Genomic DNA, 24,885 nt, shown 5'->3' on the forward strand with positions numbered 1-24,885 from the left:
GGATTGATTGAGATGAAACTCCGAAACTCCCTTAGGCAAGAATTTAGGGTGAGTGCGGAGTACCGCCCTATCCTGCAGAAGTTTAATGTAAGGCGGATAGGTAACTAGAGCCTGTAATTCACTAACTCTGCGAGCGGAAGTGATTGCCAAAAGGAAAATCACTTTCCATGTGAGATATCGAAGGTCACAGGATTGAAGAGGCTCGAATGGTGTTTTCATGAGCTGACCCAAAACTAGGTTCAGGTCCCAAGAAGGGGCCGGAGATTGCAGAGGAGGCTTGAGGTGAAGCAAGCCCGTTAGAAAATGTGTTACAAGGGGTTGTACTGATATGGGAACATCCCCGACACCTTTATGGAAAGCGGCTACTGCACTGACATACATTCTGATGGAGGAAGTTTTTAGACCTGACTCTGACAAGTGCCAGAGATAGTCCAGAAACTTCGTGATTGGACAGGTAAAGGGGTCAAGGAACTGAGAAGAGCACCATGACGTAAACCTGGTCCATTTGTAAGAATAAGATTTTCTCATGGAAGGTTTCTGTGATGCAATAAGGACACGGGAACCTGGTTCAGAAAGGTTAAGTGGCTGAAGGATTAACCTTTCAACATCCATGCAGTCAGGGACAAGGCTTGAAGATTGGAGTGGCATAGGCACCCGTTGTTTTGAGTGATTAGAAGCGGGTCCTTTCCCAAGGGAATGTGCCTGCGAATGGAGAGATCCTGAAGTATTGGAAACCACACTTGGCGTGGCCAGTGAGGTGCTATCAGGATCATGGTTCCCTTGTCCTGACGTAACTTCACGAGAGTCTTCGAGAGAAGTGGAAGTGGAGGGAATGTATATAGGAGACTGGTTGCCCATGATAGGGAGAATGTGTCTCTTGGCTGATAGTGTTGGCTGCGAATGAGAGAGCAGAAATTGTCTACTTTGCGATTTTGAGGTGACGCAAAGAGGTCTATTTGAGGATAACCCCATTGTTGAAAGATCGAGTTCGCTACTGAGGGGTTGAGAGACCACTTGTGCGGTTGAAAGGTGCGACTTAACTTGTCTGCCAACACATTGTCCACTCCCGGCATGTAGGTGGCCCTGAGGTACATCGAGTGGGAGAGGGCCTTCGCCCATATCTGCGCAGCTTCCTGACACAGAAGGTAGAAGCCCGTCCCTCCCTGTTTGTTGATGTACCACATGGCCACCTGGTTGTCCGTCTGGATCAGGATGACTTGATTGGAGAGGCGATCCTGAAATACCCTGAGAGCATATCTGATTGCTCGTAGCTCCAGGAAATTGATTTGCTGTTTGGCATCCTTTGGAGACCAAGATCCTTGTGTCTGCAGATTGGCCACATGGGCACCCCAGCCGAGGTTGGAAGCATTGGTGGTGAGAGTTATTTGAGGGTCTGGAGCCTGAAAGGGCAAGCCTCGGAGGAGACTGACCTGATTTCTCCACCAGGTGAGAGACTGCAGAGTTCCTTAACAGCGTGGCTACTGCTGCGCGGAAAAACAGAAGACTGAAGGGGGACCCCTGCTGGCTGCAGGATTAGTGCCATGCTGGGCATGCCCAGTAGGGGCTAGTCAAAGTTCTGGAAACTTTGACAGAAGTGTTCCATGAGTGGGCTCCATCCTGTGATGTCACCCATATGTGAGGACTACCATCCTGCTTGTCCTGTGAGAAAAGCTTTCATCGACAAATCACTTTGAAGAATCACACATAAATTGCGAACCTGCTGAGAAATAGTTAACTTATGACCACTGAACAGCAATTCACTGAGTGGATAAACTGCTGGAAATCTGCTCAAAATCATCAATTCTGTTTTTTCAGTGGTTAAAGATAACTTGTTGTCTTAGACAACCATGATTTTACTATACAAATCTTAGCAAGGTGAAGCATATGCCATGGTGAATGAACCAAGATAAAAAAACCCCAAAAACCTGGATATTGTCTGCAAAGATTTTAAAACAGAGACCTAAACCAACCAACAATTTGCACAATGGAATAAGGTATATATTAAAGAATGTAGCAAAGATGGCTGACCCTTGAGGGACCATCGTGGTTAATTAAGACCATGAGGAAATGGCATGCTCTTTACAGACTCATTGAGTATAACCTGTAAGAAATGATTAAAATCACTGTTTGGTGAATGCCAATGTCTTGTAGTCAAGCCATCTAAACAATGTTTCAAGGTGTCAAAAGCCAACAAGATATCCAACAAAATAAGAAGATAATTTGTCCTGTCCTCAAAACTACGACAGGCTATGTCAAACATGGAGAGCAAAGGTACTTCGTGCTCATATTTTTACGAAAGCAGTACCTATTTATTTATTTATTTATTTATTTATTTATTTAAAAGTATCTATTATCCGCCCCTCCAAGTAGTTTGGAGCAGGGTACAATAAAACATGCATAATAAATAAAACACCACAAGAAAACACAATAAAATTTGGATGAGATATTTAACAGAAGCAAAATAGATACCATCTAATAGTATTATGGTTAAGGGAGGCAAAATTACTCGGATTATGCATGAAGTTAGAACAAGAGATCGAATATTCATATGCCATCACAGGCAGTACATCAAGGATATTATACATCAGGGAATGCCATCTGAAATAAAGGAGAAATTACTACTTACCTGATAATTTCCTTTCCACTAAGGAAAACAGGCCAATCCACATGAGTGGGTTATGTACCTCTACCAGCAGATGGTAACAGAGTAAAAGCTGATGTCACGGATATATAGCCCTGCACAAACATCAGCCCGCCAGTATTCTTTGGAAAAGCCAAACTGTGGACAAACAGATTATACTTGAATATGACTATTAACAATCAACCACTCATGCTTCCACTCACGAACAGGGTGGGAGGCTGCCTGCAGTCCAGTCAACACCACCCGTGCGAAGGCAGTGTAATCGCCCGAGCCTGAGAGTACAAGTGGTAATACTTGGAAAAGGTGTGTATGGATGACCACACATTACTGCTCAGCAAATCTCGACAGGAGACAATAATTGAATTTCCGCCCACAATACCGCGTGAACCCTCGTGGAATGTGGTCTAACCTGCTTCGTCAAAGGTATCTTAGCATCCACATAGGCGGCCATGATGACATCCTCAACCCAACGGGCTATAGTTCCCAAGTCACAGGTTCACTCTGTTTACCCCCACCATGGAGAACAAACAGTCTATCAGACTTCCGGACAGATTTAGTAACCACCAAAGACTGCATCAGATGCCACTTGACATCCAAGGTATGCAAAAGATGATACTCACACTCACACCCAGAACAGCAAGCTGCAGGAATCATTGATGTTTTCAGTGAATGGGAATATGCAGCTATGCTTCCATCAGATCCAGAGACATGGGCTATTCCCCTGATTGTACTGCCATTATTACGGAGTCAGAGTCTCCATTCAGAAATGAGTCACCCGCAGATGCTTATTGACTCCTTTGAGATCCAGGATGGGTCAAAAAGACCCCTCTTTCTTGGGTACAACCAAATTAATGGAATAGCGGTCCATATTTTTTTGCGATTCGGGAACAGGAATTATGGCCTTCAAGTCCAACAGCCTCCTTAAGGTAGTTTCCACTGCCACAGGTCACAGCCTGCATCAGCAAAGAAGGTGGTTCCCGGTTCCATTATCGCTCTGCTATCCGACCCCACTCCTTCAGACTCCTGAGTGAGACGCAGACTAGCCAGAGCCACCAAGGAACAACAAGGAGAAATTACTACTTACCTGATAATTTCCTTTTCTTTAGGATAGTCAGATGAATCCAGAACAAGTGGGTTATGCATTCTTACCAGCAATTGGAAACAGATTAAATTGACGTCACAGTATATACATCCAGAGGATATGGTTACAGCAGTTAGTGTAACTGGGTTTAAAAAAGGTTTGGTTAAGTTCCTAGGGGAAAAATCCATAAACTCCTTTATGGTAATTAATTAGCAACAGTGGCTTGTGATTTATCTAATGTTTGGGTACTTGCCAGGTACTTGTGACTTGCATTGGCCACTGTTGGAAACAGAATACTGGGCTTGATGGACCCTTGGTCCATCAAGCCCAGTATTCCTAAAGTATTTGGTACATTCCACTATCTGTGGACAGACTAGTAAAAAACTTGATGAAAAACAGATAACCATTGCAATATTCAGCCAATAAGCAACACTGAGCTCAGACTGTCCTAAAGCAAAGGAAATTATCAGGTAAGTAGTAATTTCTCATTTCTTAGCGTCCAGTCAGATGAATCCAAAACAAGTGGGATGTACCCAAACTATTCCCGAATAGGGCAGAGGGCTGCCTGCAGTCCAGTCAAAACCACATCTACAAAGGCTGCATCCTCCCGGGCTTGCATATCCAGATGATAATACCTAGAAAGGTGTGTAAGGAGAACCACATCGCAGCTTGGCAAATATCAACAGGAGACAACAATCTAACTTCCACCCATGACACTGCCTGTGCTCGAATGGAATGGGCCTGAACCAGACTAGTTAATGGCTTCCCAGCATCCATGTATGTGGTTGTGACTACCTCCTAAATCCAGCCAGCTATGGAGGACAAACAAGCGATTCGGCCTATGCAAAGGCCCAGTGACCTCTAGATACCTGACAATATGCCGCTTGACATCCAAGGACCACAAAAGATGACTCTTCTACATCTCTCTCCCTGACCAGAAATGGCAGTGAGATGGACTGGTTCAACTGAAACTCAGAGACTGCTTTCATTAAAAAGAGAAATAGCTCCTGGCAAGATCAGGCCTGCAGCTGGAAACCCTACACGCAGAACAGTTTGCCACAAGGAACACTGTTGTCAAGGTCACCGCAAGGACAGAGTACATAGCAGTCAAAACGTAGGGCCTACCAAAAAATCCAAAATGAAATTGAGATGGACCTACTGGTGTCACTCAGCAGGCAAGCGGTACTATCAAACTTCTCCTTTTCTTCTTACATTTTCCTCTTATTTTTTTTTTTACTACAAGCAATTCCCAGTAGGGAGATGCATGTTCACCATCTGCTGGAGATGTAAAATACTGGCAGGGTTGGGGCAGGGCTATATATCTGTGACGAAAGCTTTTACTCCATCTCCATCTGTTAGCAGAGGTGCAAAACCCAGGTGTGTGGATTGGCCTGCCTAAGTGGAGAGGAATGTGTTTTTAATAAATTTATTTAAAAATATAGGGTCTTTGGACAAACTTATATGGCTTGGTAACAAGTTCCAGAGGATGGGTTCATGGATAGAGAAGGAACGCTCTCTGGTTACAGTGAGGCGTAATACTCTGGGAGACGGAGTGTCTAACATCAACTGGCCCGCAAAATGCAGGGCACATGAGGGAGTGCGTGCCAATTCTCAGGGTGGATTGTATCCAAGGGGAAAAAATATTGTGCAGCATATTGTAGATGATTACAGACGTTTTGTATTGTATGCAGAAATTGACTGGAAGCCAGTGTAAGATTTTGCGAACAGGAGTAATGTGATCTCATATATTTGATCCAATTAGTAAACAAGCTGCTGAGTTTTGTATAATCTGAAGAGACCATATGGTAGAGAAAGGAAAACCAGAGTAGAGGAATTACAATAGTCAATGCCCGAAAGTACTAAGGCCTGAAAAACAGTATTAAAGTTGGATGGTTCTAGGAAGGGCTTAAGATGATACTACAACTTTATTTATTCTGTGATAGCCAGTCTTGAATGGCAGATAGATAATGAGGATTAAGGATTGTCTTTTCTCTTTTCTCTTATGAGAAACCTGTTTAGCGCCCTAAGGTCGAGGATGGGGTGCAAGCCGCCGCTCCTTTTCAGAATTAGGAAGTACTTAGAGTAGAAGCCGTTGCTTCTTTGTGGGGAACCGGTTCTACTGAGCCCGCCACAAGAAGGGCGGAAAGTTCTGATTAAGAACGACCTGATGAGCAGACAAACCTCACGATGGACATGGGGGAGCGGACTCTGGGAGCCTGCTGAAATTCAGGCGGTAGCTGTGGCGGACAATGGAGAGGACCCATTGGTCTGATGGGAATGACTCACAATGGTCGGTGAAGCAAAGGAGCCTGCCACCGACTGGGGGACAGACTGCCAGGGGAACCGGCATCTGGCTCATGCCCCCTCGCCGCCAGTCAAAAGCCCGAAGACGTGACCTGCTGGGGGGCTGGCTGGGTCCTCGGAGTTCTTTGTTGCTAGCCATGACCCCTGGAGCTGGTCCAGGGTGGTCGAGTTTGAGCGGCTGGAAGATAGTATTTCCTTGGCCGGTAAAAAGGCTTGAGGCTTTCCTGGTGGAGGACGAGCCTTCGGAGGGGCCAGCAGAAAGTTGCTGAAGAGTATCATGCTGATCTTTCTGCTGCACCATGGCCTTTTTCACTTTGTCCCCCAACAGGTTTTCGCAAGTACACAGTGGAGATCTGTGAGCCTGTCTTGAACCTCTGGCCAGAGTCCTGAGGCTCAGAGCCATGCCAGCCTCTGGTGCCAATGCCTCCGGCAGCCAGGCGGGCTGCAGTCTCAAACACGTCATAGGTGGACCTCACCTCATGCTTACCCGCTTCAAGGCCCAGAGCGGTAATGGCTACAAGAGATTCAGGCTGCTGCTGGGGAAGGCCATATGCAAAGTCTTGGACTTGTTTCCAAAGATTGCAGTTGTATTGGGTCATATTCAGCTGGTAGGCCGCAATGCAGGCTACTAGCAGGGCACCCTGAAACATTTTCCTCCCTATGCCATCAAGTTACCTGTGTTCACACCCTGGAGGGGCGGAAGCATGCATCCGGGAACGTCTGGCCTTCTTCAGGGCAGACTCCACAGCCACCGACTGGTGGGGGAGGTGCCTCCTTTCAAAGCCCACAGCCTGCTGCACTAAATAGGTGGCATCGGCCTTCCTGATGACCGGGGACACTGACATTGGGTGTTCCCACATCTGGAGGAGGAGCTCCTTAAAAATGTCGTGGATAGGCACTGCCACGATTTCTTTGGGAGCATCAATGAGCTGTGTTTAAGAAAGGATTGGATAAGTTCTTGGAGGAGAAGTCCATTACCTGCTATTAAGTTCACTTAGAGAATAGCCACTGCCATTAGCAATGGTAACATGGAATAGACTTAGTTTTTGGGTAATTGCCAGGTTCTTATGGCCTGGATTGGCCACTGTTGGAAACAGGATGCTGGGCTTGATGGACCCTTGGTCTGACCCAGTATGGCATTTTCTTATATTCTTATCTTATGGTGGGTATCCTCCTCCGAAAGCAGCTGAAAGAGGATGGCTTCTGCCACTGTCCTTACAAAGCTCGCAAATGACAGGTCCTTGGGTGGAGATCAACGCTTCTCCTCCGGTGGGGAAGGCTCCGAGATGGGGTCGTCTGAGAACTCTGAGGATGAGTCCAAAGAGACGTCATCCCAAGGGTCATAGGGACCCTCCTCCTCACTGGGACCCGGGTAACGAGGACAGGGGCCATGAGGGTCAGTTGGCCTAGGCCCAGGGGCACCAGAGGCCATGAGGACACAGATGGCCTCGATGGAACCCCTGACATCGAAGGGGGCATCGGCTGAGGCAAGCCGTGAGGAGTCGGCAGTGTCCCAGGGAACCATGGGCAAGGTTGCCTGGTCCCTGAGGCCTCATCCTCCTCAGAGGACCTGGGAATCGGGATCACTCTGGTGGAGGGCATTGGTGGCCAAGGAGGCATTGGAGGCCTCTTGGGCACCGGTTGCATTGATAGGGCACCAAAGAAGGATGTCCAGACACTCCAGCAGGGGTGTGAGCATCGATGGCGGAGGCTTGGGCACTGGTATGGAAGCTGGTGGCACTGGCAACTCAACACTCTGGAGCGCTTTGAGCACTGCCGACTGCACCCTGCGGTCCAACTCCTCCTGCAAGTCCTGAGTGGTCATGACTGATGAAGGGGGACGAGGTGTCGCTGGCACGCCCTCGGGTTCCCCAGGTGGCATGGCACCTTGCACCGGAGTCGGTGGGAAATGCCTCAGGCTACCGGGAGCACCAGAATATGGGCCCTCCGTTGGCCAGTGCTGCTTCGACAGTGGCTTGGTTGCTGCCGATTCAGCTCTGGAACCAGAACCGTGTCGAGATGGTGACCAGTGTTGGTGCTTTCTGGACTTCCGGTGCTCGGCCTGGTCTTTCCCTGGCACCAAGGATGTCTATGACCCTGAGGTCTGCGGGAGGGGAGAGACCACAGAGGATTGATCTCCCTCTCCCTGATCCTTAGGGGGGCTGGATAGTGGGGTCGCCAGAGGAAGAGACTGAGGTGGTTCCCCACAATCCTTGGGTGTTGAGGACACTGAAGCAGGAGTGGAAGATTTCGGAGTCCCGAAGAGCTGCTCCATTTTATCTAGGCGTGCCAGATGCCCTTTGGGTGTCATTTGGTCACACAAATGGCACTCCATGGACGTCGTGTCAGGCACCCAGGCAGAGGATACAGACCTTGTGTGGGTCCGTGATTGACACGGTCCGCAGGCACTAGGGGCACTGTCGAAAACCTGACGACACCATCGAAAAGGAGGCCAGTGCGCGGTTGATGTCCGACTGGCACCACAGTGCAGGGGTCAGGAATCGACCGCGAAGAATGACAAAAAAGGCTGAAAAGCAAGGGTACCTACCAGGAAGGAAGAAAAACGACCACGAAGAGGGACCAGATGAGGAAAAAACTACTCGAAAACGTTTCAAACAATTTCAAGGAGTTGGAGCTCCACAACCGTGAGGCTCCTGTACCGCGGAAAAGAAGAGACTGAAGGGGAACCTCACGTGGACACGTGGATAGCAGCAGGCTGAGCATGCCTAATCTGCCAATCAGTTTCTAGAAACTTTGACAAAAGGTTTCCTTGCCAGACTCCATCGGATGATGTCACCCACATGTGAGGACTACCATCCTGCTTGTCCTAGGAGAAAGCAAAATTGCTTACCTTGTAATAGGTGTTATCCCAGGTCAGCAGGATGTAGTCCTCACATATGGGTGACATCATCAGATGGAGCTCTGGTACGGAAAACTTCTGTCAAAAGTTTCTAGAAACTTCTGGCTGGCACTCTGAGCCTACTGAGCATGCCATGATATTCTCAGCCACAGGGGCCTCCTTTCAGTCTCATTAGTAGCAATATGCGTGAGCTAAAAAAATAAAATAATAAAACGTATCGGACCCAACTCCGCGGGGAGGTGGGTGGGTTCTGTGAGGACTACATCCTGCTGTCCTGGGATAACACCTTTTACAAGGTAAGCAATTTTGCTTTATCCCAGGACAAGCAGGATGATAGTCCTCACATATGGGTGATTAGCAAGCTACAGGCTGAGTCATTTTTACAGTATACCAATAGCATACAACTTGTGCAACAAGCACAACAACTGGTTCACTGTTGGAAAAAATGAGGCAGCCTGAAAATCACAGCAGGATGGATGTAGAAGGAGTTGGAGTTATACTGGAAATAAGTTCTTTAAGACAGATTGTCCAAAGGCTGAATCTTGTCGTCCTTCTTTGTCCAGACAATAATGAGCTGCAAAGGTGTGAAGGGAACTCCATGTTGCAGCTTTACATATGTCAAGAATGGGCACTGAACGATAGCGTGCTACTGATGTGGACAAAGCCCTTACTGAATGCGCTTTTACTCGCCCCTGGAGAGGAATCTTTGCTTTTTCATAACAAAATTCAATACAGTTGGAGAGAGTTTGTTTTCCTACCGCAACTCCTGGTTTATTTTTGTCGAAAGAAAGAAGGAGTTGGGTGGATTTCCTATGGACCGCCGTGCGATTCAGGTAAAAAGCTAGTGCATGTTTACAGTCCAAGGTGTGTAAGACTCTCTCTCCCTGGTGAGAGTGAGGTCTTGGAAAGAAAGTAGGCAAGACTACTGACTGATTGATATGAAAGTCTGTTACCACTTTTGGTAAGAATTTGGGGTGAGTACGAAGGACTACTCTGTCATGCAGGAACTTTGTGTAGGGTGAGTATGTGACTAGAGCTTGCAACTCACAGACCCTTCTAGCTGATGTAATGGCTACTAAGAAAAGCACTTTCCATGTAAGGAATTTTTCATCACAGGAGTGTAGAGGCTCGAACAGTGAGCGCATGAGCCTTGTTAGTACTAAATTCAGGTCCCATTCAGTGACCGGTGGTCGAATGGGAGGCTTAAGGTGAAGTAAGCCTCTCATGAATCTACTTACTAGGGGTTGTGCTGTTATTGGCGTATACCCTATTCCCTTGTGGTAAGCCACTATGGCGCTTAGGTGTACCCATACAGAGGATGTCTGGAGACCAGAATCCGACAGGTGGTATAGGTAATCTAGTAAAGAAGAAGCGGGGCAGGAGAAAGGGTCTATACCTTTTTGTGTGCACCATTTTGTAAATCTAGTCCACTTAAAGTTGTAGGATTTATGTGTGGAAGGCTTTCGTGAAGCTACTAGAACTTGAGAGACTTGTGTTGAAAGATTAAGTGGTTGCAGAATTAAGCTTTCAACATTCAAGCTGTTAGGGCAAGAGTTGTCAGGTTGGGATGACACAACTTGCCCTGATTCTGAGTTATAAGAGTGGGCTCTGTGCCCTGGCGGATTGGTTGTGAGATCGAGAGGTCGAGGAGTATGGGAAACCATACTTGTCGTGGCCAATATGGGGCTATGAGGATCATTGTCCCTCTGTCCTGTTGTAGCTTCACGAGAGTTTTCGCTATAAGCGGAATTGGAGGATACGCATATAGAAGACCTGTGTTCCAGGGGCGAGCAAATGCATCCCTGGGGACTGTTTGTCGACGTCCGTGGAGGGAGCAGAACCTTTCCACTTTGTGGTTCAGTTTGGATGCAAAGAGGTCTATGGTTGGGCGAACCCAGCGTTGAAAGATTTTGCTCGCTATACGTGGGTTCAGCGACCATTCGTGGGGATTGAAATGTCGACTGAGATCGTCCGCTAGGATGTTTTTTATGCCCACCAGATAAGTTGCTCGGAGATGTATGGAATGCTCTAGAGCCCAAGCCCAAATCTGTACTGCTTCCTGGCATAGCAGATAAGAGCCTGTGCCTCCTTGTTTGTTTATGTACCACATTGCTACTGTGTTGTCTGTTTGTATCAGCACAGTCTTGTTTGAGAGGCAGCCTTTGAAGGCATAAAGGGCATATCTCATCGCTCGAAGTTCCAAGAAGTTTATCTGATACTGCTTTTCGAGCGTAGTCCATGTCCCTTGTGTTTGAAGGTTGTTGACGTGAGCTCCCCATCCAAGGTTGGAGGCATTTGTAGTCAGGATGACTTGCGGATTTGCCTGTTGGAATGGGAGGCCAGCTTGTAGTGCTGTTTGATTTGTCCACCAGTGGAGCGACAGACGTAACTGGTCGGTGATTTGAATTGTGTACGACAGTGGTTGGAAAGCTTGTAGCCATTGAGATTTCAAAGTCCATTGAGTTCTTCTCATGGCTAACTTTGCCATAGGTGTAACATGTACTGTCGAGGCCATGTGTCCTAGGAGAACCAGAATTTGATGGGCGGATGCGAACTGGTGATGAATTATAATGTTTGCCATGTGCCAGATTGTCGGCACGGTCGCTTGGAAGGGAAGCTTTCGCCACTGTGGTGTCTAGGTCTGCTCCGATGAATGTGAGGAGTTGAGACGGCTTAATGTGGGATTTTGGATAATTGATGAGAAATCCCAGGAGGTGCAATAGTGTTATTGTGGTTTCCAAGGCAGAGAGAGCTCCCTGCCTGGATGGACTTCTGATCAGCCAATTGTCTAGGTATTGAAAAACATGAATGCTGTTTTTTCTTAGATGTGCGGCCACTACTGCTAGGCATTTTGTGAATACTCGAGGAGTAGAGGCCAGTCCGAATGTTAGGACTCGATACTGGTAATGATTCTTTCCCACGATGAATCGTAGGTACTTGCGATGTTGTGTGGAAATTGGTATGTGTGCATAAGCGTCTTGAAGATCCAGAGAACAGAGCCAATCTCCCTTTTGAAGTAATGGAAGGATGGTTCCCAGAGATACCATCCGAAACTTTTCTTTGTGTAGAAATTTGTTGAGATTTCGGAGGTCTAAGATAGGGCAAAGGCCGCCTGTTTTCTTTGGAATTAGGAAACATCGGGAATAGAACCCCGTGCCTTGTTAAGACCTGGGCACTGGTTCGATGGCCCTGGCAGTCAGCAAAGTAGAGAGTTCTACTTGGAGTTGAGGTGTGACGACTATGTTTGTCCAAAGTGGAATGGGAGGAGAATGCGGGGGTATTGCTTTGAATTTTAGGCAATATCCCCGATTTAGTATGGCTAATACCCATTGGTCTTTTGTGATGAGACTCCATTGGTGTTGGAAATAATGAAGTCGACCTCCTACTGGTAGGGAGGGCATAGGGTTGAGAAAGAGGCTTCTGTTCTCTTGATTCAGTTCAAAAACCCGCTGCTGGTCCAGTTTGGGGTGGTGGCTGGGTTTTTTGTTGTTTTGGCTGACGTGGACGTCCTCTTTGTGATGGACGGTACTGACGTGCTGAAGAGGCAGGTGGGTAATACCTTCTAGGTCTATAGAAGGGTTGCCTCGTGTCCCTGTGAGTTGGCCGTCTTAGGGAGGATGGCTGATCTGCTGGCAATTTGGAGAGCTGTCGGAGTGTCTCATGATGGTCTTTCAACTGAGATACTGTAGCTTGGATCTTTTCTCCGAAAAGATTGTCTCCAACACAAGGGAGATCTGCTAGTCTTTCCTGGACTTCCTGTCTGAGGTCCGAGGCCTTGAGCCAGGCCCATCTTCTCGCATTTATTGCAGAGGCTGATAGACGAGTTGATGTTTCGAACACGTCATAAGCTGCTCTCACCTCGTGTTTGCCAGATTCCAATCCTTTTTTAACTAATGTAGCCAAAGGTAGTTGATGTTGCTGTGGAAGGTTATCTACAATACCCTGTACTTGTTTCCACAAGTTTCTTTAGTATTGTGTCATATAGAGCTGGTATGCTGCAATGCGTGCTACCAGCATGGAACCTTAATAGACTTTCTTCCCTAAGGTATCTAAGAAGCGTTGCACCTTCCCTAGTGGAACAGATGAGTGAGGTTTTTGGTTTTGGGCTTTTTTCTGAGCTGATTCTACAACTACCGAATGGTGAGGTAGTTGGGGTTTCTGGTACCCTGGAGCATGTTGCACTAAGTAAATGGCATCTGTTTTCTCCGATTTACTGCTGGGACTGAGCAGGGATGTTCCCACATTCGTTGTTGCAGTTCCAAAAGGACTTCATGGATTGGGATTGCCATTATTTCCTTCGGTGCGTCCATGAATTGAAGGACTTCTAGGGCCTTATGTCTGGTATCCTCCTCTGTGATCAATTCAAAAGGAATTGTATCTGCCATTTCTTTAATAAAATTTGTAAATGACAAATCTTCAGGAGGGGATTTCTTTCTCTCCTCTGGTGGAGAGGGCTCTGATTGCAGTTCCTCTGACTCCGTATCCGTATCAACATCCGTCCAAGGAGTATATTGAGGATGATAAGGGGAGTCAGGGTCTTCTGGTTGTATATGATGCTTTGATTTAAACACAGCCTTTGCTGGTATGTGTTTTGGCATCGTTGGTAATGAGGGCATTGATGGGCCTCAATGGCATTGGTGGAAATCGATTCCAGGTATCATTGATGGATCCTTGAATGGCATCAAGGGTTTCTTTGGAACTCGATGCCGGTGAAGGCCAGATGGTCCTGGGACGGAATCGGAGTCCCTATCGTCCTCATCCGATGATCTGGGAATCAGGATGGCTGGAGCCACCGGTGGGTGCATCGGCATCGATGGCGTCGATGGTTGTATCGATGGAATCTGTGCCGTCGGTGTCGGAGGAAAAGCTCCTATCAAGGCATCGAGTCTATTCAGCAAAGGCAGAAAAATTGACTGGTCCAATGCCGATGCCGGTGTCGGTACCGATGATACTGTCTGAGGCTGTAGATTCCGTAAAGCCTCGACGATGGCTTGTTGGACTATATTAGTCACTTCTTCCCTGGAAACTGGGACAGTGTCCACTGTCACTGGGGAAGGTACTGCTGGTGCTATTGGCAGTTCCACGATGATTCGTGGTGGCACAACCTCTGACACCGAGCCCAGTGGAGAGCGCTGTGGTTCCTCGTGTACAGCCAGTGGAGTTGGCTCTAGTACACGGATCTTCTTTGGCATCGGTTCGATGGACTTCGATGCTGACGTCGATGCCTTATTATCCGATGGATCGGTGGCGATGCTGCTTCTTTTCTTGATGACCTTTTGATGCTGAAGAAGATGCTATCGAGGATATCGATGGTGATGGCTGGTCATCGGTTCTTTTTTCACCTCGATGTTTAGTAACCGAGGGAGGTGTTACCCTTGGGGACGACGTCGATGATGACGAAGGAATTTTTTTTAAACAATTCTTACATCTTATCCAAACGAGCACGCTTGCCCTTTGGTGTCATCTGGGCACAGGTTGAACAAGCCCGGACATCGTGGCCTGATCCCAGGCACAGAACACATACATAATGTGGGTCAGTAATGGACATAGTCCGGTTACAATCCAGACATTTTTTGAAGCCGGAGGCCATGATAAAGTTGTGGCCTAATAACGATCGATGACTGGCAGGTAATCGATAGTGAGGTGGCCGGAATCGACTGAGAGCTAACCAAAAAATGTACTCACCAAGACTATGTCGAAGAGAGACCCAAATGTGAAGAAAATGTGACTGAAAAAAGTTTTCTTCCCTTAAGTAAATATGAGGGAAATTTTTTTCCAGAGCTCCTGATCTGCTTTGCTTACAGCAAGGCGGAAAAAAAAAGAGACTGAAGGGAGACCCCTTTGGCTGAGAATATCATGGCATGCTGGGCCTGCTCAGTAGGCTCAGAGTGCCAGACAAAAGTTTCTAGAAACTTTTGACAGAAGTTTTCCGTACCAGGGCTCCATCTGATGATGTCACCCATATGTGAGGACTATCATCCTGCTTGTCCTGGGATAATAACAATTACTTCTGTATAGATGTAATCCACTTTGAAGTGCTTATAAAAAAGTGCGAAAAGATTAAAAATCTAAATAAATAAATAAATCTACAATGCAACCATATCTTGAATACTGTGTGCAATTCTGGTCGCCCTATCTCAAAAGAGATATAGCGAAACTAGAAAAGGGCAACAAAAAATGATAAAGGAGATGGAATAGCTCCCCTATGAAGGGAGGCTAAACAGGTTAGGGCTCCTCAGCTTTGAAAGGAGACATAGGGGATATGATAAAGGTTTATATTTATTTATTTATTTATTTATTTATTAACTTTTATTTACCGACATTCGTGCAGCACATCATGCCGGTTTACAATGAACTCAGGTGGAAAATACAGTGTAACGATAAAACAATATTTATAATAATGATAGTAAATAAATAACTGGCAATAACAATTAACAATGTGGGGATGGGGAAGAGAGGAGAACAAAGGCAGATAGAGAGAAGAGAAGTAAAGGAATGAAAACTATAGGAATAGAGGGAAACTATGTACAGATGACGGAGTGCACAGGTATATCATCTTGAATGGGGTGGAATAAATAATAGAGAAGATAAGTGCCATGCTAAGTCAGAAGACAAGGTCCATCAAGTCCAGCACCCTGTTTTGATAGTGGCCAATCCAGATCTTTTGGAAGTACCTTGCAGTTCCCAAATTGCTCAAGCCCAGGGATAAGCAGTGGTTTTCCCCAAGTCTACCTGCATTAATTGTTTATGGACTTTTCCTCTATGAACTTGTCCAAATTCATCTATGCTAGATTTCTTGACCACATTCTCCAGCAACAAATTATACATCTTAATTGTACACTGAGTGAAAAAAATACTTTTTAAAAAATCTGCTTCCTGCTGGTTTCGAGGGTCCCCTAGTCTTATTACTATCTTAAAAGGGGTAAATAACCATTCTTAATTCCTCAAGCTTTTTGTTTCATTTGTCAACAGAAATGGAACATTATTGAAATGGCAGCACCTCTCTGCTGTTCTCTTTTTACAGCCTCTTCTTGAGCAAAAAGCAGTTACTGCTGTTTGGCCAAAGTGGAAAGGTGATAAAAGAAAATTAGTTTTTACCTGATAATTTTCGTTCCTGTGGTACCAGTGATCAGTCCTGTAGTACCATGGATCAGTCCATGGGTTATGCCTCCCTTCCAGCAGGTGGAGACAGAGATAAACTTCAAAGGCACCCTCAGTTAAGCTGGTGTGCCTCCTGCATCTCTTCAGTATATTGAATATCAAAGCAGAATAGGACTAACAATGAATCAAGCAAGAACAGAACAGTAAACATGAACGCATAAACATGAAAACTGTAGCTTTCTTTCTTAGTATGCTGCAATAATACAAATGAAACTTGCGTGCGCAGACTGTATAGATCACCTAGTTACCCATTCCCAGTCTTTGGGCGGGCATTTGGACTGATCCATAGTACTACAGGAACGAAAATTATCAGGTAAGAACTAATTTTCTTTTCCCTGTACATACCCGGATCAGTCCAAACCATGGGATGTACCAGAGCTTCCCTAAACCGGGTGGGACCTCGTAAGGCCCGCGCGCAATATGCCACTGCCAAAGTCTCCGGGCGCCTGAACGTCCAAGCGGTAGTGGCGAGCAAAAGTATGTAGCGTCTTCCAAGTAGCAGCTCTGCAAATCTCTTGAGGCGATGCCAACTGGCATTCGGCCCATGAAGCTGCTTGCGAACGAACCGAATGGGCCTTCAGGCACTCAGGAACCGGCCTCCCTTTACAAGTGTATGCAGACGATATGGCTTCTCTTAGACATTGAGCAATTGTTGTTTTAGACGCCTTGTGCCCCTTCTTGGGACCGCTCCATAAGACAAACAAATGATCTGAAAGTCTGAAAGAATTAGTGATCTCCAAGTAACGCAGCAAAGCATGCCGAACATCGAGCCAACGAAGCTCTCGTACATGAGGTCGGAAGCTCAACCAATTGACTTAAATGGAAAGATGTGACCACCTTGGGTAAAAAGTTCGGTACCGTATGCAGAGAAACTCCCGAGTCCGAAATCCTCAAAAAAGGTTCCCTACAAGAGAGAGCCTGTAACTCAGAAACTCTGCGAGCTGAACAGATAGCCACCAAAAACACTGTTTTCAAGGTGAGGTCTTTCAATGTTACCATTTTAAGGGGTTCAAATGGCAGATCACACAATAAACGAAGAACCAGATTAAGAATCCAAGAGGACAAACCGGACGGACCGGGGGCTTCAGATGCAGTCTGAGGAAACACACCACATCTGGATGCGACGCCACGGAGCTACCAACCAAGGAACCGAGGGCCGCTACCTATACCCGGAGGGAATTAAAATCAAGCCCTTGGCTAAACCATTTTGTAAAACGTTTAACATCTGAGCAATTGTAGCGTGTCTGGAAAAAATCTCTCTTTCACGACACCACGTCTCAAAAACTCTCCATACCCTAATTTAAGAGAGGAAGGTAGAAATTTTCTTGGCTTGTAGCAATGTAGTGGGGTAACCTCCTCAGAATATCCTTTCTTCCTCAATCTCCTCCTTTCAAAAGCCAAGCTGCTAGACAGAAGCGAGCTGCCTGGTCAAAATATATAGGCCCTTGTTGGAGAAGATGCCCGAGCCGTAGAGGGCCTTCCACGGCCAGATTGACGAGATCGGCAAACCACGGACATCGGGACCACTCAGGAGCCACTAGGATTATCCGCCCTGGGTGGACATCTATCCTGCGAAGCACCTTGCCCACCAGAGGCCAAGGAGGGAACACGTATGGGAGAACTGAGGTTGGCTAGGAAAGTACTAGCGCATCCCCCTCTGCGCCGTGATCTCTTCTGCGACTGAAGAAGTGAGGAGCCTTGGCATTGTCCCTCATCGCCATCAGGTCCATGTGGGGAGTCCCTCACCTGTGAGAGATGAGATCCATTGCCTCATCCGAGAGCTCCCACTCTCCTGGATCTATGCGCCTCAGACTGAGGAAGTCCGCTTGTATGTTGTCCTTCCCAGCGATGTGTGAGGCTGCTAGCATTGCAAGATTCTGCTCCGCCCAAGTCATGAGCAGTTCCGCCTCGTCGGCTACTGCTTGACTTCTGGTGCCTCCATGACGGTTGATATAGGCCACTGCCGTCATATTGTCGGAGAGAATCCGAACCGCCTGGTGGTGGAAGAGTGGGAGAAATTGTTGCAAAGCCAAGTGAACTGCTCTAGTCTCTAGGCGATTGATCGACCATCCGGACTCCACCGGGGACCAACTGCCCTGCACAGAATGATATTGGCAGACAGCTCCCCAGCCGGAGAGGCTGGCGTCCGTAGTCACCACTGTCCATCTTGGAATCTCCAGATCCATTCCTCGAGACAGGTTGTGAGGGCAAAGCCACCACCCAAGACTGGACTTGGTGTGATCGGTGAGTAGTAGAGGGAACCGAAAATTCTCCGACTTGGGATCCCACCAAGAAAGTAATTTATTTATTTATTTATTTCAACAAGTTTATATACCGTTTTACCAGTAAAACTAACTGACCAAAGCGGTTTACAATATCAAAATAATATAAGCAAATCAGAAATAGTTAAAATTAAATAAATAATTGATTAGATAAAACTTAAAATAAAATACAAATAAAAATACAGTATATTAGCCAATCAATAAAAATAATATGACAAAACAGAAATTTGGCCATTACAGTTAAAAACTAAAAGAGCAGAAATAAATAAGAGCAGAACTATATAATTTAAATATATTTAACCTTATTTGCTTAACTAGAAGGTTCAAGATCCTTAAAAGCTTCCTGGAAAAGATGGGTTTTTAAAGCCCTCTTGAACTCCTTTCGACTGCCTATTAACCTTAGAGGGTCTGACAAAGCGTTCCCATAGAATGGGACCAGCAACCGAGAAAGCTCTACTCCTTGTCACACTCAGTGCTGCATTTTTTACAGAAGGAATTTCCAGTAAATTTTTACCTGTTGATCTGAGTTCTCTCTGAGGTTTATAGATACGCAATGTAGAACATAGCCAAGTGGAATCAGTATTATTCAACAAAGAGTGAATTAACATAATAATTTTATATTGGATTCTATGTTTAACTGGAAGCCAGTGTAGTTTATGCAAAATTGGTGAAATGTGTTGTTTTAAAGGGGTGCCAGTAAGAAGTCTAGCCGCTGAGTTCAAAATCAGTTGTAGAGGTCTAATGGTAGAATCAGATAGTTCCATATGTAGACCATTACAATAGTCTAAACCTGACAGAATCAGCGCTTGCAGCACTGAACGATAATCATGAAAAAATAAGAGAGGATGTAATCGTTTTAAAATCATTGTAACAGTCTCGTATGAGCACAAGCCCAAGGAACCACCTCCAGAGTGGATGCCATCGAACCGAGCACCTGAAGGTAGTCCCAGGCCTTGGGCAAGGGAAGATCCAACAAGCGCTGAACTTGGTCCATCAGTTTGTTTCTCCGGTCCGGCAGAAGAAAAACTTCCCCAACTGCCGTGTCTAACCTGGCTCCCAGAAAGTCCAATGACTGAGAGGGAACTAGGTTGCTCTTGGCCTGATTGATGACCCAACCGAGGGATTCCAGAAAAGTGGTCACCTTGCGGATCGCCTCCACACAGCCATCCCTGGACTTCACCCTGATAAGCCAATCTTCCAGGCAGGGGTGAATAAGCAGGCCTTGCCTCCAGAGAAATGCCACCACCACCACCATGACCTTGGTGAATGTCTGGGGCGGGGTTGTGAGCCCGAAGGGTAGCGCGCAGAATTGGTAATGCATTCCCAGGATCATAAATCGAAGAAACGATTGATGATATTCGCGTATGGGAATGTGCAAGTATGCCTCCATCAGATCCAGAGAGGCCAGGAATTCACCCTTGCGTACCGCCGCGATGACGGATCACAGGGACTCCATATGAAAGTGTGACCTGGAATCTGAAAATGCTTTGTGCATAAGGAGGACAAAATCTAAAGAAAAAGAATCAGGATCAATATCCTGTCCCCCTTGGAATAAATCCTGGTCCTGATCAAACAAATCATCAGGACTGGCAGGGACTGGTGACAGGGCTGGAGGAAACAGCCCCTCCCCCATAGCATCAGCCTGAGCTGCTGCACATGTGCCTAAGATGGCTGCTGTCCCTGCACTGAGGGAAAAGGGATCAGCACTGAAATCATGCTGAGCAGGGCGTTTGGAAGCCCCTCGAGGCTTGGGCAATGCTGCAGACCCTGAAAAGGAGCTGCCTTCCCCACTAGGTAAGCATCGGGAGCAAATCCCAGTTCTAGAAAGCCGCGTAGTGGCTTCACCACATACTACATACAAAGATGGCTGCGGCATCTCGATTTTTTTTTTTTTTTTTTAAAGCCAAAGCAGCTCGGGGTAAGAGAGGGACTGGATCACCAGTAATCACTTACCCTGCTTATCATCTGCCTGGAGCCCCGCAGGGTTACCAACCCCAGTTCCTTTAACCTGCCACCAGAGAGGATGACATCGCAGGATCTAACAACCCCCTGGGCGGATAGAGAAAACTTCTCTCAGTAGAAGAACTGTATGTTTTTTTTTTTAAACTTGCTTGATTCAGAACTTATAGCTAGTTTACTTTTAGATAAATTTAAGGGATAGCCTACACCCCAGAAACAGGGCAAGAATGCAGGGTTTGCAAGACCTCCTTCTGCTGGAGACAGAGAAATACTGAAGGGATGCAGGAGGCACACCGGCTTAACTGAGGGTGCCTTTAAAGTTTATCTTTGTCTCCATCTGCTGGAAGGGAGGCATAACCCATGGTTTGGACTGATCCGGGTACGTACAGGGAAATAGTTTTCCTATAGGATAATTCTTTTTATTAATACTGTACCTGGAAAAGCAAGGTAGAGGCCAATCTTGAATGTGATAAGAATACTTAGCTTGAAAAACTGATCACAAGTCACTAAGGAAAAGCAATTAGAACTTTAGTTGAATTACTTATAATAAAAAAAAGAAAGCCAACCTTTTTGGATCCTCTTTGAATACTACAGTTCTTACAAGAAACATTCTTGCTATCCCAGTGATCAGCTGCTCCACATGTAAGACACAGATCTGGATCACACTCACGGACAGCCAGGTAACATGGACACTGCTTAGTGTTACACTGTGCTTTGCAGCGGCATCCAGGAAACCTATTTTGGCCTTTGAAAAAATGTAAATAAAGTGAATAGAGAATGATTAGTCTAGACTCACCCTAGGTACATATTACTAACATCTCTGTGTATATTTATATATATCTAAGCACATGGAAAACTAAGTGTAAGGCTTCTTGGGATGTTATCTCTCACTATTCTCTTGTTGAGCGCCATTCTAACCATAGCAGTCAAACTGTGTTGCCTGGCTTCCTGTTGAACTATAGAACTTATTTGGACAGAAAACAAGTTATGGTTTTTAATGCATCCACATACAACCAAAAAAACAAGGGAAAAAGATGTACAATATAATAAAGCAATCATTTATTTAATGAAAAAAATACAAAATAATGTATACAAACTTTAAATCCAAAACACCTTGGAGTGGAGGAGTAGCCTAGTTGTTAGAGCAGCAGGCTACAAACCAGAGAAACCAGCGTAACCAGCATTCAAATACCACTGCCACTCCTTGTGATCTTAGGTAAGTCTCTTTACCCTTTGTTGCCTCAGGTACAAACTTAGATTATGAACTCTCTGAGGACAGGGAAATACACATAGTACCTGAATGTAATCTGCATTGAAGTGCTGAGAAGTGGAATATAATTAAGTAAATATAAAATAAATAAGTTCAAGTATATTTAATACACATCAAAAATATCAAATACATAATTCTTATAACTTAACCTCGATAATGAAAAATAAGAATACCAAACTGAAAATATCACTAAGGAGAATCCTAACACACACATAATGAAAAAGCAGTCACACCATTCATACTCATATATACAAGTAAAAACAAGTAGCACGACCTTCCCTCCAAACACTTCTGGAGATTGCTTTATTATATTGTACATCGTTTTCCCTTGGTTTTTTGATTGTACATCTTTTTCCTTTGATACTCATTTGGACAACATGCTTCTCTTTCTCTAAAGAGGGAATAGGCAGAAATGTTAATTGCCAAATAGGTAAATACTCTTTCACTAAGATAGATACCTGAAACAGACTTTTAGTGGAGCTGGTAGGAGTCAAAACTGTGACAGATATCAAGCATGGGCCAGACACAAAAGAACCTTTGTGTTGGGGAAAGGGGGTAGGAAAGACTGTAGATTGAGTAAAACCCGTAACAGTAAAGTAGGCAGGTACAAATGGGAATGTTGGATTAAACAAGTGGTTATTTGCTGACATCTATGTTTTAGCCAAGAAAAAATGTACTACTCCCAAAACAGTCCAACAGCAATAGTAACAGAGCCTGGGCACTGTTACTATTCCTTCTCTTTAAGAATCTTCAATCTCTATTTATTAAACCTACCCCATGTTATTTGACCTATCCCTTGTCCTAATGTTTGTACAATGGTACCACTGTAAACCAACCAAAATGTATACATTGTAAACCTATCTTGTAACAAGCTTTGAAGTCTTCAGGTGGTAAAGCACGATATAAGTAATTATGATGATGAATTAATCATTACTACTACTGAATAAACAATAATAAATATTACATGATAAATTATAAAACTACTAACCTTAAAGAAACAAATTTGTACAGATCTTACCAAAAATACAATTAGTCGGGCTAGTCAATGAACTCACTATGCTTTGCTACGTGCTAGAAAGGAGTTTGATTCCTAACTTGGGTTCCACATTCTAGAGTCTACTACAGAGCTTGCAACCCTTGCAGGAGGGAGAAATTAAAAACCATTTACATAAGATACTACAGAGCATAGTCTATAACAAAGGAGTAGAAGAAAGCAGGATAAGGTTAAAAAAAAAAAAAGGAAGTCTGTATAAAAAGCAGCTCATAGGACCATGCCTCTAATGCCCCCTAAATGGCATACGCAGCAAGTATCACAACTCGATAGTGCAAATTTTCAGGGGATTAAATCTTTTTGTTATTACCTATTTATTATCAATCTTTAGCAATGGCCACTAACATTTTTCTAATCATGTTATTGCCACTATACTGACATTCTTATGGGTAGAAGACTTGGCCAAAGAATGTTGAGATTACTTACCTGGTAATCTCCTTTTCTTTAGTGTATGCAGATGGACTCAAAACAAATGGGTATAGTGTGCTCGTGCTAGCAGTTGGAGACGGATCTGATGTCAGCACGGGTACATATACCCCCCCCCACAGGAAGTAAAGCAATTCAGTAATCTTCCTTGCAAAGCTGTTATAGCTATATGTGTACTGACCGATCGATTAATCAGCAGGATTACCCTGACCAATTGATGGTAGCTGGAGCCCGCCAGTGTTCTCAACCGGAAGGAGTCGACACCTGGCAGGGTGGAAGCCCTATTATAAGCAAAACATGGCTTACCGTGAGTCAGCGAATCCCCATGTATACAGGCAGCCGGGCGGGATGCTGAGTCCATCTGCATACACTAAGGAAAAGGAGATTACCAGGTAAGTAATCTTAACATTTCCTAGTGTGTAGCAGATGGACTCAAAACAAATGGGATGTACAAAAGCTACTCCCGGACTGGGCAGGAGGCTGCACGAGGACCGTATAGGATCGCCCTCGCAAATGCTGTGTCCTCCCTGGCCTGAACGTCCAGACGGTAGAATCTGGAGAAGGTATGGAGGGAGGACCACGTCGCTGCTCTACATATCTCTGCAGGCGACAGCAGCTTAGCTTCTGCCCAAGAGGCTGATTGTGCTCTGGTAGAATGAGCCTTGACCTGTAGAGGTGGTGGTTTTCCTGCCTCTATGTAGGCTGCCTTGATAACTTCTTTAATCCAGCGGGCGATGGTCGGCCATGAGGCCGCTTCCCCTTGCTTCTTCCCACTGTGCAGGACGAACAGGTGGTCCGTCTTTCATACTGCTTCTGACATGTCCAGGTATCTGGACAGCAGTCTGCCGATGTCGAGATGACGTAGTATTCGACCTTCTTCCGATTTCGTCAAACCTTCCGTGGTAGGCAAGGATATGGTTTGGTTGAGGTGAAAGTGTGAGACCACTTTGGGTAAAAAGGAAGGAACTGTACGAAGATGGATGGCCTCTGGAGTGATTCTGAGAAATGGATCACGACAGGATAGTGCTTGTAGCTCTGAGATGCGGCGTGCTGAACACACAGCCAGCAAGAACACCATCTTCAAGGTTAACAAACGGAGACACAGGCCTCGAAGGGGCCTGAAGGCTGATCCCGCTAGAAATTCCAATACTAGGTTAAGGTTCCACAAGGGCACTGGCCACTTCAGTGGCGGGCGAATGTGTTTAACTCCTTTCAGGAAGCGTGAAACGTCTGGGTGCTGGGCAATGGATTTGCCGTCACGTCTGGGACCGCAGCAAGACAGCGCTCCTACCTGTACCTTGATGGAGCTGAGGGACAGACCCTTCTGAAGTCCATCTTGTAGGAAGTCCAAAATGATAGGAATCTTTGCGGTATGCGAATTGGTGCTGTGAGAATCGCACTAGGCTTCAAAAATTCTCCAGATCCTGATATATGTTAGTGATGTGGAGAACTTGCGTGCTCGGAGGAGTGTATCTATCACCGGCTCTGAGTATCCTCTTTTCTTCAGTCTAGCCCTCTCAATGGCCAGACCGTAAGAGAGAATTGAGCTGGATCCTCGTGGAGAATGGTGCCTTGCCGTAGCAGAGGCAGAGGTAGAGGATTCCCTGCCAGTAGTCTTCTCATGTCTGCGTACCAGGGTCTTCTTGGCCAGTCCGGGGCCACTAGAAGAACTAGACCTCTGTGTCGCTGAATCCTGTGAACAATGGCGCCCAACAGGGGCCATGGAGGAAATGCGTATAGCAGGATCCCCTGAGGCCACGGCTGTACCAGGGCATCGATCCCCTGCGCTCGAGGATCCCGCCTGCGGCTGAAATATCTGGGAACTTGAGCATTGGACCTGTCTGCTAATA

General features: G+C 45.8%; 1 protein-coding gene across 15 annotated transcripts in view; it reads right to left on the reverse strand.

Moving 5' to 3' along the window:
• The window catches only part of EZH2 (enhancer of zeste 2 polycomb repressive complex 2 subunit), a 425,637-nt gene that overhangs the window by 65,620 nt on the left and 335,132 nt on the right, over positions 1-24,885 (reverse strand). For all 15 annotated transcript variants that reach the window (XM_029589584.1, XM_029589586.1, XM_029589588.1 and 12 more), the window contains one exon: positions 20,855-21,033. In XM_029589584.1, the coding sequence (XP_029445444.1) occupies positions 20,855-21,033 (179 nt within the window). The remainder of the gene's footprint in view (positions 1-20,854; positions 21,034-24,885) is intronic.

Source organism: Rhinatrema bivittatum, chromosome 2 (assembly GCF_901001135.1).
Source record: "Rhinatrema bivittatum chromosome 2, aRhiBiv1.1, whole genome shotgun sequence".
In the NCBI taxonomy this organism is placed as follows: Eukaryota; Metazoa; Chordata; class Amphibia; order Gymnophiona; family Rhinatrematidae; genus Rhinatrema; species Rhinatrema bivittatum.